Consider the following 17,756-nt stretch of genomic DNA (forward strand, 5'->3'; position numbering starts at 1 on the left):
ACCTGTGTCCCCTGCATCGGCAGGCGGACTCTCAACCACTGTGCCACCAGGGAAGCCCCTCATTCTGGTTTTTTATGAAACATTTCAAACATAGTGATTCACAGTTCATTCTCTTTTTCTGAGAATCATCTAAAACTGGGTATGAGATTTACAATCCTTTTGGATCCTTACACAAATTAAGAGAATTGTAACTCAGATAAATTCATTTTTTGCTAGATCAGATTTATTTCCAAAGCTTCCAGGGAATGGGCCATTTATTCATCTGTAAAGCTGTAGGGCTGTTTTGTGAATACTTGAAGTCCATCACCCTAAAACGTGAGAAGTTCTGAATCTATAAAGTTCCAAGATCTGCTTGTTTGTTGTGCATGAATGCATGTGTGGATGTGAGAATGTGAGTGGGTGTGCTGTTTTAGGAAAGTAATCTTCACAAAGTCCTTTGAGATGCCTTTAAGGACCTGGTTTTAGATCTAGCTGAGCCACCCATGACTTTAGTGTAGTATCTTCTCTCAGGAAAGCAGCTGGCAATCTGAGAGGATCTGGGGTTCTTGGGACATTCGCTGGATTGAGAACAGTGGGATTTGGGGGCTCTAATACATCCAGTACTGAACTTTTATGTGATGGTCATGCCTTTGACGCTTGTTCATAAAGCATGGACTTTTGGTCAATTTTCTTAGGCCAGGTGATGGATTTATAAGGGTTTGCCCCTCACTCAACAAGTAATGATTAACTACAGTCACTGTAGCTGGATTCTGCCCATCACTAATTGTCAACGCTAGACCAGGCCAGGAGGCTAGCCTGGCCAACAACCGTCTATGGGCCATAGTGGAATGGGGCCTCTGAGCTTGGCCTTAGAATCACCACTTTCAAACCCTTTCAGTTGCCAAGCCATGGATAGGCAGCATGGGAATTGAGTCATAAGTGATGTACTGCAAGGCCGATCCAGAACCCCAGTCCCTGGGGCTCACAGAACTCTAGATGGCACTTCACTAAGTATATTTTTGTCTGCTTATCTGGATTAGTGGAAGGGCGTGATTGTGGTCAGGCATAATGAAGCACATGTGCTATAGGTGGATCTGGAGGCAATTCTCTGGACCAGAAGCAGTGGCATTTTTTGGAAGTTAGCACTAATTTCAGTCATTTCTTGATTTTTGCTTCTGAAACTCTAAGAAGGAAGACTAGATGGTTATCTTAGACTTCCAACACTACTCCCCACAGAGCTCAGGTTGTCATTCTGGACACCATCTCTGCCTTATCATCGGGATCACCTTCTCTAGGGAGCTCCAGAACACCTCTGATCCTGCGAATCTCTTTCTCCTATAGTTTTACCATATTGGGAGCTGGGAGAGGGAAGGGCAGGGGCTGACCAGGGCAGCACACGGACGTTATTGTCATCCCTGGGTGTGAGTGCCCTGCACAGTTCCTTGTGTTTAGCGGCTGTTTCATGCATGTCTTTTTGAGTTGAATTGAAGAGAGGGGGCTTGAGAAAGCAAACAGGGCAAGGGCATGGGATGAAGAAGGTAGGGAGGGAAACTGGAGGAGTCTGCCCCACTGTGGTATGAGTGGGCTGGCAAGAGTGGTATTGAGGCTTCTGGGACCGACCAGCCTCCCTGTGGACCTGCCCCAGAGGCTGAGCAGCCAGTTCTGCGTACCTCCTCTCACGCAAGGACTCATGTCAGGAGTGGGTCCTTGGCAAAGAGCCTCAACCCCAAGGATTGAAATTTCCCTAATTCAAAAAGGAAAAGAGGTCAGTATTTGCCTTTTCTGTTGTTGTCACTAGGGACAGAGTGAAGGGAATTTGTACAGTTTGTTTCAAGGTGGGTTTTCCCCCATATTCCTCAGATTTTCAGTTGGCTAATGTAAGGAAAGCTACATCCATTGCTTTTGGGAGAGCTGGGGGTTAAGTACATTTTTTAGAGCGGCGTGCCTTCCTTGGTTTTGATTGGACTGTTTGAAACTCTGAAGCGTGGATTGGAACATGCTCTTCGGTTCAGCCCTTAGTGTCTGGCTCTGCCAGACACCCTTGGCTGGGTTCTTTCCCAGATCACAGGCTCTCACCCACCAGTGAGGGGCACTGGGAAAACACAGCTCCTCTGTCTACCCTTTGGTCTCACGTGGTCTGAGTGTGGAACATCTGGAAACTTGAGTAAGAGTCACAGTCCACCTATTTCACAATCCTATTGGGGGCACCCTTCGCCGTCTAAAATATGACCACAGCCCTGAAAGTAATCAAACGAGGGCTCCAAGAGGTGGGCCGGGGAACACAAAGCTCATGGCATTTTACTCCTGTATTCATGTAATGAACACAGATAGTGCATGGCTACTACGTGCTAGGCACTGGCTAATGAAAAGACAGGGCTCCCAGTCCTCAAGGACTGTGTGGTAGGAGAACATAGCTGGTGTTCCCTAAAGGCCAGTTACCTAAAATGAATACCTTTCTTTTACAAACAAATCTAACAAGATTTAGTTTTATTTGCTTTTCCAGTCCACAGCCAATTACCAGTAGTAAATAGAGGGTATGTTGGGAAGATTGGTAGCTGTAGACACAGAAATGACAGCCAGGAATGGAGGAGGAAGACAAAGAACCACACAAAGGAGATGCCAGAATTACAATGATAATAGTCTGCACAGGCCACTTGGTGTGAGGCCCAGAGCCCAGTGAATCTCTGTACCCCCTGAGGACATCATTACCTAACACACTCCATTAATTGATGTTCCTGGTAATGACTCTAAATCATTCCGAGGGGCTTCCCTGGTGGCGCAGTGGTTGCGCGTCCGCCTGCCGATGCAGGGGAACCGGGTTCGCGCCCCGGTCTGGGAGGATCCCACATGCCGCGGGGCGGCTGGGCCTGTGAGCCGTGACCGCTGCGCCTGCGCGTCCGGGGCCTGGGCCCCGCAACGGGAGAGGCCACGACAGTGAGAGGCCCGCGTACCGCAAAAAAAAAAAAAAAAAAAAAAAAAGACAAGCCTGTGCTCTGCAACGGGAGAGGCCACGGCAGAGGGAGGCCCGCATACCACAAAAAAAAAAAAAAAAAAAAAATCATTCCGAAGAAATGGATGGTTATTGTACTTAAGACAGGAAGAGCTATAATATCCCTTTTTTGTTGTTTTTTATTTTACTTTTTCATATTTCCAGTTTAACCATCCAAATTGTTAAAATGTGTTTCTGCTTAGGAACAAGCCACAGTTACCTGGGCAATTTGCTTATGTGGAAGGGCCTATTCCTCAGGAAAACCACACCTATGAAACACAACTCAAGTTTAGTCAACTCATTGCCATATATACAATCAAGAATGAGCAATTGTCAGAGGACAGATAGAATACAGTCAGCTACTCTGAAGATACACCATGAGCATAATGTGATCACTGGAAGTATATAAACAAGAGCATTGCTCTAAAATTTATTTTCAGTGATTATCCATTTCTGAAAACCACACAGTTTATGATAATTGAAGAACAATGGAGTACACAGGCTGTGGTGAGATGACCCTCAGGCAGCAGGTGACAGGAGGATACACTGCCACAGACATGGGTTGGGGAGGGGTGAGTCATCACTGACCATCTAGGTCACGCTGAGCTGTTCTGCAGGGGAAGCAGGCAGACCTCGGAGATGTTGCAGGTTCAGTTCCAGACCACCGCAATAAAGTGAAAATTGCAATAAAGCAAGTCACATGAATTTTTTTTATTTGCAATAAAGCAAATCACATGCATATAAAAGTTACGTTTCTACTGTAGTCTACTTGGTGTGCAATAGCATTATGTCTAAAAAACAATGAACATACCTTATTTGTTTGTTTGCTTTTGTTTTTTGGCTGTGCCACATGGCTTTTGGGATCTTACTTCCCTGACCAGGGATCGAACCCGAGCCCATGGCAGTGAAAGCAAGTCCTAACACCGGACTGCCAGGGAATTCCCATATACCTTATTTATAAAATACTTTAATGCTCAAAAATGCTAACCATCATCTGAGCCTTCAGCAAGTCATAATCTTTTTGCTGTTGGAGAGTCTTGCCTTGATGGCTGCAGACTAGTCAGGGTGGTGCTGAAGGCTGAGGTGGCAAAATAAGACAGCAGTGAAATTTGTGGCATTGATTGACTCTTCCTTTCAAGAACAGTTTCTCCGTAGTGTGCAATGCCCTTTGATAGCATTTTACACGTAGTAGAACGTCCTTCAGAATTGGACTCAATCCTCTCAAACCCTGCTGCTGCTTTATCAACTAAGTTTATGTACTGTTCTAAGTTCTTTGTTGTCATTTCAACAATCTGCACAGCATCTTCACCAGGAGTAGATTTTATCTCAAGAAACCACTTTCTTTGTTCATTCATAAAAAGCAACTCCTTATCCATTCAAGTTTTATCAGGAGATTGCAGCAGTTCAGTCACATTTTCAGGCTCTACTTCTATCTAATTCTACTTCTCTTGCTGTTTCCACCACATCTGCAGTGACTTCCTTGAGGCACTGAAGTCTTGAACCCCTCAAAGTCATACATGAGGGTTAGAATCACCTTCTTCCAAACTCCTGTTAATGTTGATATTTTGACCTCTTCCCACCAGTCACAAATGTTCTTAATGGCATCTAGAACGGTGCATCCTTTCCAGAAGGTTTTCAGTTGACTTTGCCCAGATCCATCAGAGAAATCACTGCTTATGGCAGCTGTAGTCTTATGAAATGTATTTCTTAAATAAGACTTGAAAGTCAGAATGCCTTTTTGATCTGTGGGCTGTAGAATGAATGTTGGGTTGGCAGACATGAAAAAAGCATTAATCTAGTTGTACATCTCCATCAGAGCTCTTGGGTGACCAGGTGCATTGTCAATGAGCAGTACTATTTTGAAAGGAATCTTTTTTTTCTGAGCAATAGGTCTCAACAGTGGGCTTAAAATAGTAAACCATGTTATAAACAGATGTGCTGTCATCTAGACTTCGTTTCCATTTATAGAGCACAGGCAAGAGTAGATTGAGCATGATTCTTAAGGGCCTTAGGATTTTCAGAATGGTAAATGAGCATTGGCTTCAACTTCAAGTCACCAGCTGCATTAGAGAGTCCGCCTGTCCTTTGAAGCTTTGAAGCCAGGTAGTGACTTCTCTCAAGCTACGAAAGTCCGAGATGGCATCTTCTTCCAATAGAAGGCTGTTTCGTCTACACTGGAAATTTGTTCTTTAGTGTACCCACCTTTCATGAATTATCTTAGCTAGATCTTCTGGATAACTTGCTGGCGTAGCGTCCGTGTCAGCACTTACTGCTTCACCTTGCACTTTTATGTTATGGAGATCGCTGCTTTCCTTAAATTTCAAGAACCAGACTCTGCTAATAAGCTCAGACTTTTCTTCTGCACCTTCCTCACTTCTCAAAGCCTTCATAGAATTGAAGAGAGTTAGGGCCATGCTCTGAGTTAGGCTTTGGCTTAAGGGAATATTATGGCTGATTTGATCTTCTGTCCAGACCGCGAAAACTTTCTCCACATCAGCAATAAAACTGTTTTGCTTTCTTATCATTCGTGTGTTCACTGGAGTAGCACTTTTAATTTCCTTCAAGAACTTTTCCTTTGCATTCACAACTTGGCTAACTATTTGGTGCAAGAAGCCTAGCTTTTTGGACTGTCTCAGCTTTTGAAATGCCTTCCTCACTAAGCTTAATCAAATAGTAACATCAAAGATTGCTGATCGCGGATCACATAACAATATAATAACAATGAAAACTTTTGAAATATTGCGAGGATTACCAAAATGTGACAGAGACAAATGCTGTTGGAAAAATGGCACCAATAGACTTGCTCAACACAGGGTTGCCGCAGACCTTCAGTTTGTAAAAAAGTAGTATCTGCGAAGCGTAATAAAGTGAAGAGAAATAAAACGAGGTGTGCCTGTATTTATCTGGTGGGTGACAACTACCTAGAACCAGCAAACTTCTGTAAAGAGCCAGAGGGAATACTTTAGGCTAATGGGTCTTTCCATCACAACTATTCAACCCTGCAAAAAAGGCATAGAGAATATAATATGTGTAATCGAATGGTATGGCTGTGGTCCAATAAAACTATTGGTTTAGAACTTAAATAGCAATCGTGGGGACATAGATGATATGCATACAAATCAGTATGGCAGCAGGAAAAACCAAGAGAATGCTTGCATTTGGAGGTTGCCAAAATGTTGAGCTTCCATCAGCTTTTGAATCATAATGGGATTTCAGCTTTTCATTTGTCTGGTTTTGGTTGTATAGAGTTTAGAATTTTAGAATTTGCTTGCCATAGGTCAGGTCCCAGATGTCCCCAGTTTTCAGTCTCCTGCTGTCCTTCTCTTTGGTGCTTCAGAAGGTATCCCTGCATCTTTTAATGCCTCTAGGTTGTCCCTGGCAACACTAATTGCCACTATCTTGTGAAGAGCACAAGGTTGCTCTATTGGAAAATTCTGGTTGAATGTGATAGTCACTCTGAGTATTTGTTGAGTCAGTGTTCCTTTGGACAAGCACACAGTACACATTTAACTGCCTTTCAGCCATTAATTCTCTGCCACCGTGGGAGGGGAGGCCCTGGCCTTATTCTTTCATTATTAGTCAGTGCAAGTTTTGATTCCAGAATGTCTGTCGTTTGAGTAGTAGTTACTGATCTGCCCTCTCAGCTTTCTGGACACATCCTTACTTTTCATGACTCTACTGTAGTCAACTTCAGATCCTCTTTCTTCGTTGGGGGTGAGGGCAGTGGAGGAAGGAGGAAAATTGGGCAAAGGGTAAGGATAACCCAGTACAACCGTTGAAAGCTTGCCCTTTCCCTTCAGAGCTGCAGTCTTCAGAAAAACACACAGAGCCAGTGCTGCTTTTGAGTGATTTCCTCTGCTGTGAAGTGACTTGAGTTCTCAAAAGACTGAGATGTTGCTTGCCTGCATCATAGACTGTGCTGCAGGTGGTTTTCCTATGGCCCCTACCTCTGGCAGAGAACTGGAGCCATCGCGGTTTCTGAGAAACCTGGTTGGTGAAACGACAGGCCCCAGAGTTTAAGATAAAGAACTGGAGCAGGGGAATCTGGACTTGCCGTGTCTTGCAGCGTATGCCGTGGATAGAGAGACTTCAGTTATCGAGTCTTAGTGATTTCATTGCTCTCTCCAGAGACTCAGCTGCAGCTGTGAGGAAGGAAGGACGCGTTGCTCAGCACTCGCTTCTGAAGTAACTGACGTCTGTCCTAGAGAGAAGACGTGCGCACCACCTGTGATGTGTGCAGGGTCTTGTGGTCGACAGCACGAGTAACAGGCACCTCCAACTCCCTCGACCCTCACACCAACTGTGAGGAGGGGGCTGGGGCTGGAATGTGGGTGTTTTCCTAGGTCAGGAGACCAGAACTCACAAAGCCCCACAAGCAGGTGGTGCGGAAACATCTCTGGACTCATTGTCCAACATTCCTACGCTTTGCCCGATCACCATGAGTAGAGCAGAACTCAGAGAGTCTCTCATTCCTGGAAAATAAACCATTTTGGCCATAGGGCTAAAAACCCTAGCTTGTTTCAAGAACATTCCCCATCCTAGTGAGTGTTTTGCCTTTATTATTGGCTAATGCAGTGCAGTAAGTTAGAAGGTCTTCATGGTTGCAGCTTAACCCTAGTCCTAGGGTACCACTACTTTCCTCCTACTCAATCCCAACCAGCCTCAACACGAGTCTCTGGGTTTGTCCACAGTGTAGAGGCAGCAGTGTTACTGGTGAAGAGAGTTTCCCCAGAGGGCCTGGTGCTCCCGCTCCCACCCCTTTGTCTTTTAGGTCAATTTTTTTTTTTTTTTTTTTTTTCTCGGTTCGCAGGCCTCTCACTGTTGTGGCCTCTCCCATTGCGGAGCACAGGCTCCAGACGCGCAGGCTCAGCGGCCATGGCTCACGGGCCCAGCCGCTCCGCGGCATGTGGGATCTTCCCGGGCCGGGGCACGAACCCGTGTCGCCTGCATCGGCAGGCAGACTCTCAACCACTGCGCCACCAGGGAAGCCCTAGGTCAAAATTTGAACATATCTGTTAGTCCGCCTGCCAGCTTGTGTGCTGTGTGTGCTGCTGCTGCTCCGGCTGACCTCAGGCAAGGCATTTGCCCTTTGAAGCCTCCCCTTTCTTTATCTGTCATGTGAAGGCTTTGGGCAAGGTGGCCCTGTTTCACCAAGGCTAGCTTAGCTTTCAGAAGTAGGGGCAAGAACTCACATTGGAAATGAACAGAAGGTTTAGGCAGCTTTTCTGCAACAAGTTCACACATAGATACTCACGGCTCGCTTTGGAAAGGTAATTTTGTCAAGTCTCCTTGATGACAAGACCACACCAAATTTCTGGGTTCTTTTTTCTCTCTTCCAGATGCCAGTATGGACAGAATAGCTTATGATGCTTATCCCCGCCCACCACTTCCGAGACATTGAGCGGAAGCCAGAATACCTCCAGCTGGAGAAGTGCATCCCACCTCCCCACCCCAGTCCTGTGGGAACCATGTGGTTTATCCGCGATGGCTGTGGCATCGCCTGTGCCGTTGTCACCTGGTTTCTGGTCCTCTATGCGGAGTTTGTGGTCCTCTTTGTCATGCTGATTCCATCCCGAGACTACGTGTACAGCATCATCAATGGAATTATGTTCAACCTGCTGGCCTTCTTGGCCCTGGCTTCCCACTGCCGGGCCATGTTGACGGACCCCGTGAGTATGTCTGGGCTTGTTTTGACCAGCCCACACTGTCCTCCTCTGGCCCTGGCATGGCCGCAGCCTGCATGTGCCCCCTGACCTTGGGAATGTGGAGAATAGGAGGGCCAGGGCTGGGGTGGGAAAGTGGACTCAGGCCCCACCGAGGGGACCCCATCTGTACCACAGCCTGTCTTGGTTGAATGATGCTTTCTGTACGTAGGTGTCTGCATTAATTGAGCCTACCATGGGAGGAGTTTGATCTAGAGGAGGTTTAGCCTCTAGTTAGCAAGGCACAGTGAGAAAACCACGAGGCTGGGGCCAGATGATCCGAGTGGAAAGCATGCTGGGGGTTGGATCAGGATGGGGCCTCCCAGTGAAGATAGGACTAGAGCGAGGTGAAGCTGAAATTAAAGCCCTATCCAGTTCCAGGAACCTGCACGACAGTGCCCTTTACCTTGTTTGGGCGAGGCTCATCTTTCCCTGAAAAGCTGGATAAGCCTGTTTCAGGCCCTAGCAAGTGCCTCTTGGTGAGTATCTGTGGGTAAAGCCGTGGTTTTCTGCCCGATGACTTAGCTAAATATACCAAACTGTGCAAGTGGCTGTTGAGTATTAAATTCTCCGTTCCTGCCCATTATCTTGTATGGGAAAAGTGAGAGAGAGCATTATTTGATAAAGACCTCCTATGGCTTAATTGTTTCAGTACGTGGGACGAGTGTGTTTAAATTAAGAAAGGGAAAGCATTGCAAGTGGCAATGCACTGGCCACACAGATTTTGTTTCTGTGAGTCCCGGGGAAAGCACAGTAAAAATCCTGGGTCCTGAGCTAGTTCCCTTCTCGGAGGGCTCCATTTCCTACTGGTTCAGGTGGTGGATTGTTAATCCGTCCCTAGGGAAAGCCACTTTCCCGGCTCAATCACGAGTCAGTGACCGGCCCATATGGCGCCTCTCCTCATGCATGTGCCTGGAGAGGTCGCACACGCTGGCAGGCAGGGGCCTGCTGGCCCAGTGTTAGAGCTGCTCGTAGGATTGTTGAACAGTTGTCACCTGAAGGAAATGAAGTACATGGTTATAAGTGCCCTAAAACACAGGGTATAAACAGTTTTCCTCAGCAGCATCAATTTGATCATAATGGAAACAAATTAAGTGTTCATTCAGAAATTTTTATGGTGCCCTTGCTATTGGGGATACAAGAGTAAAAGACATTATTTGTCTCAGCTTATAATTTAGTGTCTGCTGAGCCCCAGGCACTCTACCTTCTCTCAGGGTGCCCTCTGTCTAGAGGAGACGACAGGTGAGGCTAGCCCCGTGTGATGAAGGCTGTGGCAGAAGGAAGCACAAGTTGCTGTGGAAGAACAAAAATTAACCAGTCTAGGCAGGGGAGGAGGTGATGCCCAGGGCAGTTCTTGTCAGAACAGTGTACATGGGCAGGGAAGGTGGAGGGTGATAGGGCAGGAAGACACTGACAGCATTCCAGGCAGAGGGAGCAGCATACACAGAGACACAGGAATGCAGGAGTGTGGCTGTTTGGAGTGGTAGGAACTTAGGAGAATGGCTTTGGTTTGGTGCTGTGGCCAGAGTGCCAAAGAAGTGGGGTAGGAGTTGGAAAATGGGGCCAGCGAGAGCCCCTGAGGATTTTAAAAGAGTGATGAGATCAGATTGTCATTTTACAAGGATCACCGTGGCAGCAGTGAGGAGGAGCCCTGGGGGCACTGAGGAGTGGGACAAAATGAATGCCGTGTTTATTGAGTACCTACTATGTGAGAGGGTCCTTTTGAGCAATGGATACAGCTGTGAGCAAGACAGACCACAATCCCTGCCCTACTGCTGCCCACATCCTAGCGTAGGGAGTCAGGCAGTAAAGACGTGATGGAACAAGGTAATTTCACAAGTCGAAAGGGCTTTAAAGACAGCAAAACCATGTGATCCATGGGCTGTGGTAGTGACTTTTCTGGGGCGAAGGAGGACTATTTATTTATTTACTTACTTACTTATTTATTATTTTGTTTTATTTTAATTTAATTTTTATTTTATTTTATTTTATTTTATTTTTCCAGAATCCTAATCACTAGGCCACCAGGGAACTCCTGAAAGCTCACAGTGGTTTGGTTTGGTTTTAATTAATTAATTAATTAATTTTTGGCTGCGTTGGGTCTTCGTTGCTGCGCACAGGCTTTCTCTAGTTGCGGTGAGCGGGGGCTACTCTGTTGCGGTGCGCCGGCTTCTCATTGCGGTGCGCCGGCTTCTCATTGCGGTGGCTTCTCTTGTTGCAGAGCATGGGCTCTAGGTGCGCGGGCTTCAGTAGTTGTGGCGCAAGGGCTTAGTTGCTCTGCGGCATGTGGAGTCTTCCCGAGCCAGGGCTCAAACCTGTGTCCCCTGCACTGGCGGGCGGATTCTTAACCACTGCACCACCAGGGAAGTCCCAGCAGGACTATTTAAATGCAGGTGATCTGAGAAGGACCCCTGAGGCGATGCCACTTGAGCTGAGGCCTAAATAACATGAAGGAGTAGGTCAGGCAGGTGAAGGTCAGAGGGCAGTGCCTTGCAGGCAGAGGAGAGGTACAAAGCCCAAGAGATAGGAGCGTGCTTGGCGTGTTTGAGAAACAGGACTCAGACCAGGGTGACCGGAGCATGGTGAGTGGAGGCGAGAGGGGCTGGAAGAGGTGGGGAGGGCTGCAGAAGCCAGGCCGGGCAGGACCTGTGGGCCTCGTGAGAACCTTGGTCTCTATTGTACAGTGAGAAGCCATCAGAGAGGCATGATGTGACCTGATTTTTAAAAAGACACTGCCTTGTGCTTGCGATAGGGTTCTGAGGTGGGGCAAGTAGAAGCAGGAAGATGAGAGTTATCGCAGTGGGCCACGCAAGATGTGGTGGCAGCTCAGACCAAGGTGGGAGCGGTGAGGCTGGGGGAGAGAAACTTTTGGATTTGGAATGTATTTTAGGCCCCTAATGCTCAGGCCTGGCTGCATATTAGAATCCCTTGAGGAGCTTTCGAAAAGTACTGATGCCTTGGGCCCCATCCCCAGAGATTCTACTCTAATTGATCTGGGATGGGGCCCTGGGATTGGGGTGCTTAAAGCTCCCAGGTATCCCTCATATTCATCCAGGTCTGAGAACCGCCATTTAGAAGAGTGGCAAAAGGGGAGAGGGATCAGAGAGTGTGCCTTCCAGAGTCTTGGCTGGAGGAGCTGGAAGATTTGCTGGTCCCCTTTAACGAATGGGAGAGTCTGGGGAGAACAGATTTTGGAGGAGAAATCAAGACTTCTATTCTGGCCAAACTGTGTCTCTGTTACACGTAAGCAGGAGTGCTAGCTGGGCAGTAGACAGCCAGGTCTGGGGCTGGTGGGGAGTTGGGATCTGAGAGTAGAGTGTGGAGTTTACTGGTTTCTAGAAGGCATGTGAATCAGGGGACTGGATGTCGGGTGGGAGGGAGAAGAGGCTTCTGCCCTGGCCTTCCTGCTACCCTCACACACGTGTGTTCTTTGACCTCCACATTGTGCCCTCTCCAGGGTCTTCCTCAGTCTGGCCCCTTGCAGTCGGATGCAGGAGAGAGTGATTCTCGCTGTATGTTGCTCGGCTTCCAATCCCAAATGAGAGCCACAGACTATATCCCAAACACCATTCAGCTTCTCATAGGTGTGTTTTGCTGTTGGCCTGAAAGAAAACGGGGCAAAAAAATAAAGCGTCTGTCAAATATCTACCATTAGTAAGGGGAGCAACTCAAAGCATGCCCTGCAGACCTGCCCCATCTCAGACTCTTCATGCTGCCACCTGCCTCTCCCCACTCCCAACATGTGATATCTTATGCAAAACCCAGTACACAAAACAGAGAGAGGTGGGGCTGTAGAGGAAGGAACCCCTGGGACACCCCGGACTTCCAAGGGACGGAGTTGGGGAGCCCAGATCTCACACTGAAAGCAAGTCAATTAGGGGTTCCTTATTAACACTGCAGGCAGAGTCTGTTTTTAAAAAGGCATCACTGCAGGATTCTAAGGAGTTCCCTAATAGGATTGTAATGTTTTGTGTCTCAAGAATTCATGTTGTTTATAATTTTTCAGAAAAGTTTATGTCCGGAGGTTATAAACAATGTATAACAATGTATGCATTGTATATCATTTTGGTTTGTTAATATTACTAGTAAAACAAAAACAAAAAAACAAACAAAAAACTCCTGCAGTCTCCCCCAGACAGTTACTGGTAGCCCTTTCAGCTTTGAAATTCTTATTCCAAATGTAACATCAGAACAGTTGCAACCACTACAGCTTTCTGGACCATTTAGCAGTCATTTACTCCAACATAGTAGTAAGTGGGTCCACAAAGAGCTTGAGCAGAAAAGGGAAGAAAGAAATGACTTGGAGGTGGAACTCCCATTTGAGAAATGGGGTGAAAGGGATAGACGGGCCTGTAGAAGAGGGAAGGGGGCAGGTCGACAGAGGGGCCGTACCTCACTTGGCAGGTGTGCTAGCCTGGAGGTGGCGTGGTGTGGGCAGGCGCGCGAGTCAGACTGGTGTTTGATTTCAGGCTGCCCTCTCCTTGCCTGCTCTGAGGTTGTGTAATGTCTTCAAAGGAGCTTTCTGTGTTCCTGAAACACTTGAGACGGTGCGAGGTCGAGAGTGGCTCCACTTGCCTGGAGGAGGCAGCCTCTTGAAGGCAACCTGGGCTCAGGGACTCTTTCTGACCTTGGTACCTGCTCTGTCTCCCCGCCCCATCCCAATTCACCACCTGACCTTTTCCAGTTATAAACACATTTTAACTCCTCATCCTGGGAACCCCCTCAGGAATCCTGAAGGATTCCATTTAAAATTTAGATCTGGGACAACGCCTGTCTCCCAGAAGGTGCTTAAAGCTGAGAGCTTGTTTCTTTTTGTCCTGGCTGCTGAAAGCCCAAAGCCAAGCACTACACAATCACAGCAGTTGTGTCAACCGTATGATCAGCTTTTTTTTTTTTTTTTTTTTTTTTTTTTGCCCCTGCTTTCTTTGGACCTAATCGTTTATTAACATCATTGTAAATTACCGCAAATCTGAGATTTAAGAACAAGAGGAATATAAATGAATTCAATTTAACCACATTGTTAAGGGAAAGAAAATTCATCTGTCTGCCTGCCAGTGCCCCTCCCTGCCTTTGAATCCCACCCTGTGAACACCTTGCTATAAACAGACCTCACATAACTATCTGAGACCACTGCAGGCCAGTGATTGGAGTTTCAGCTGCCAAAACCGGAATAACAGGACTCATTTCAACATGCAGTTGGTAATCCCTTCTGGAGTCTCTCTCGGTGACCTTATTGACCACAACTGTGTACAGAATCAGTGAGTATTTACTCGGGCCAGTACGGTGGCAGAATGATGTCAGGTCCGTGGGAGCATAGGATGAATAGCACCGGGTCGTCCTGCAGTGTGCTGTGTAATGTGCATGGGTGCTGCGTGCAGCCAGAGAAGAGCCTCGCACACTTTGCCCAGAGGTGTTGACACATTCCCTGGATCAGGTCAGGGACTTGCCTCAGGGCTCATTTGAGGAGGGTGCTGTACTCTGCCTAGTGCCAGGCAGTTTCTCATACTTGCCACTGAGTAATCCATAAACACTGACCGGAAAATCTTTCTAGCTCCAGAGAGAAGAGGGTGACCTATTTGGGGGTTACCTACCTCCTGCCTTTCTGTGGAGGAGACAGGTGACCTTTTGACACAGGCCTGGGGCTGGTCACCTGTTCCTGGTCACCTGTTCCTGGAAGAGCTATTAGAGGGAGAGTTTCTGCCTAGACCAGCAGGTGTGCTCATACCGTGATCCCATGGCCCCTGAAACAGTTTAAGCAAGTTTTCATACTTGTTGCTTGAAATAAATGGAATCATTGGTGCTTCTTTGGAACCTGTCTCCACCCCTTTCCAAGGGTGTCCTTTTTACATCATCGTATTATCCTGGATACTAATTGAAACAGGCCTTCTTATCTTGGGCCTATTTCAATCTTAATGTTTGTGTAGTTATACATTTCTTCGCAGGAGAATGATATTATGGCATCAAGGCAATTAAAAAGAAAACCTTCTTCAATCACTTAATAGAAATAGAAACGTAAGTTGGGGGCTTCCCTCGTGGCACAGTGGTTAAGAATCCGTCTGCCAATGCAGGGGACATGGGATTGATCCCTGGTTGGGGAAGAGCCCACGTGCCGCGGAGCACCTAAGCCTGTGTGCCACAACTATTGAGCCTGTGCTCTAGAGCCCGCAAGCCACAACTACTGAGCCCACGTGCCACAACTACTGAAGCCTGTGCACCTACTACTGAAGCCTGCTTCAGTAGGGCTCTAGAGTGCGCCTAGAGCCTGTGCTCCACAAGAGAAGCCACTGCAATGAGAAGCCAGCGCACTGCAATGAAGAGTAGTCCCCGCTCGCCACAACTAGAGAAAGCCCACATGCAGCAACAAAGACCCAACTCACCCAAAAAGATTAAAAAATTAGGGGCTTCCCTGGTGGCGCAGTGGTTGAGAGTCCGCCTGCCAATGTAGGGGACACGGATTCGTGCCCCGGTCCAGGAAGATCCCACATGCTGCAGAGCGGCTAAGCCTGTGAGCCATGGCCGCTGAGCCTGCGTGTCCGGAGCCTGTGCTCCGCAACCTGAGAGGCCACAACAGTGAGAGGCCCGCGTACCAAAAAAAAAAAAAAAAAAAAATTAAATAATAATAAAATATGTAAGTTGTCTTCTGATAGAGGCATAGATTCTAGACTTGGGTCTGAATCCTGCCACTGCCACCTGTTAGTCATGTGATCTTGGGAAGTTGCTTAACTTCTCTGCTTTAGTTACCTCATCTATAATATGAGGAATATCATAGCCTCTGCCTCATAGGTTTATTGTCAGAATTAATTGACAAAGTACAGTAAAGCCCTTGGAACTGTGCCTGGCATATAAGCAATCAATAAATGTCTGTTGTATCATCACTGTTATTCAGCTTGGATTTATTGAAGACTTGCTCCATGCCAGGCCCTGGGCAATTCATTAGACTACAAATTAAAGACATTGTCTCTGTCCTCCAGGAATTTACAGTCATGTAGGAGAGATCAGTGTATGCTTAAATGATAGGTGTTATAAGACAAATACAAGCTATGGTAGCACAAAGGCCGAGTGATGGTTTCTGTCTTGGGTGTAGCCTGGGGCCATTAGAAAGAAGGCAGAGGATGTGGTCCCTGAGTGGGTTTGTTGTAGGTGCAGGAGGCAAGGATGTGCCTGACAGGCTGGAGGGGAGGTGCTAATATGGGTCCCTAAGGGCACAAGAGGAAGACTTGGAGAGCACAGAGCCTCTGGGAAACTCCAGGTAGTCCACAGGGCGGGACTGTCAGGGGAGGGAGGTGACACTGGAAGGGTGGTTCAGGGCTGGATCTTGGTGGCCTTGCCTGAGCCCTGCCCAGGAGCTTGGACTCTGTACCATGTGAAGGCTCTAAGGAGCCGGGGAAGGCTTTTAGGCAAGGGGAATAACATGATCAGATTCACATTTTAGAAAGTTTACTCTGGAAAATAGTGGGGAGAAAGGATAGAGGTGAGGCTTCAGGATACAGGGAGAGACTGGAGGCAGGAAGACCTGGGGGACTCTAGTGTCTGAGGCACATGATGATGGGGCTCAACTAAGGCTGTGAGAGTGGCATGGAGGGGAGAACATTGGATTCAGGCATCATTTGGGGCCATATTAAGTTGGTGGAGTGGGTGGGAGTGTGGGGCAGAGGGTTAGAAGAGCTGGAGATGACTACTGGGTTTCTACCCCAGGTGACCGGGTAGATGATGTCTCATGGACCAGGGAGGGGAGAATAGGAAGTACAGTTTGCGGAGAAAGTAATGGGTTCAGTTCTACCAAGTTGAATTTTGGGGGTTTGTTTTATTTTGTTTTAATGCCTTTTGAACAGCCAGGTAGAAACATCTTCATCCCCAAAAGAGGTCTGAGCTGGAGCTGGTGATAGAGGAAGATTGTCTGGGGAATGCAGGATGAACAGGGAAGAGGGCTAGTGGTGGAGCCCCAAGGATCAGCCATGTCCAGGATGGGCAGGAGAGTGAGAGAGGCATAGCACTAGAGGCAGGCGGAGACCAAGAGGGCATGGAGCAGTCACAAGAGAGTGACAGGAGGAGGGACTGGCAGGCGTGAGGAGACCCAAGCAAGATGAGGGCTGGGAGCTGACCTTTGGATTTGGCCACAGGGAGTTGCTTGTTGACCTAGTGGGAGCAGTTCTGTGGTATGCAGGCAACAGGAGCCAGAGAACCGTGAACTAAAGAGTCAGTGAAAGGTGAGCAGACACAGCAAGTGTACACAACTTGGAGAAGCTTAGCTGTGAAGGGAGGAGAGCATGGAGTCTGCTCAGAGAATGAAGGGAAAGCTCTGAGGTAGAAGTATGAGCCCCTGAGGGCCCCTCGTCCTCCAGATAGTGGGTCCCTGTGGGTCCAGGGATGGGAGGAGGGAGAGGAGGAGTATGGAGGGGGTTACCCTGGCAGCCTCTGTTTCCTCTGACATAGAAAAGGAAGTGGGCAAAGGTCGAGGAAGGTACTGGAAGTTTGGGCTAGCCACTGAGGGGAATGGTTGATGGAGCTTTGTCACACCTCCTGCCCCCAGATTCAAATGGATTCCACTGCGGGACCAAATATATGTTTTAGAAGCATATGAGCATTTTTATGGATGTATAGATTGTTTTACATGTTTTTAGCCTACAAGGAGAAAAGACTGGAAAACTATACTCCAAAATGTTAATAGTACTAATCTTTGGATGATCGAATCAGAGGGTGCATTCTTCCCTTTTAATTTTCTCTTCTCTATACATTTAAAAAAATCATGAACAAGTATTACTTGGGAAATGAGGAAGAAATCAGTATGTTTTGTTCTCCCGGGGTGCAGTAATGTAGAAGCTTCAAGCCATCCCTGTGAGATATAGGAACAGGGGTAGGGGTGGAGGTAGGGGGTGTTTCTTAGTGCACGTGTGACAGCAGTGGCAAAAATGTCTCAGCAGATCTTCCAACTCCCAGCCATCTATCAAGAGTTATACAGGGCTTCCCTGGTGGTGCAGTGGTTGAGAGTCCGCCTGCCGATGCAGGGGACACGGGTTCGTGCCCCAGTCCGGGAAGATCCCACATGCCGCGGAGCGGCTGGGCCCGTGAGCCATGGCCGCCGAGCC

At 47.6% G+C, this 17,756-nt stretch overlaps 1 protein-coding gene across 2 annotated transcripts in view; it reads left to right on the forward strand.

Annotated features, from left to right (window-relative positions):
- Positions 1-17,756, forward strand: part of ZDHHC3 (zinc finger DHHC-type palmitoyltransferase 3) — a 56,963-nt gene that overhangs the window by 9,510 nt on the left and 29,697 nt on the right. For both annotated transcript variants that reach the window (XM_007113718.2, XM_007113716.4), the window contains exon 2: positions 8,308-8,637. In XM_007113718.2, the coding sequence (XP_007113780.1) occupies positions 8,332-8,637 (306 nt within the window). In that variant the 5' untranslated portion in view covers positions 8,308-8,331. The remainder of the gene's footprint in view (positions 1-8,307; positions 8,638-17,756) is intronic.

The sequence above is a fragment of the Physeter macrocephalus genome, chromosome 18 (genome assembly GCF_002837175.3).
Source record: "Physeter macrocephalus isolate SW-GA chromosome 18, ASM283717v5, whole genome shotgun sequence".
NCBI lineage: Eukaryota > Metazoa > Chordata > Mammalia > Artiodactyla > Physeteridae > Physeter > Physeter macrocephalus.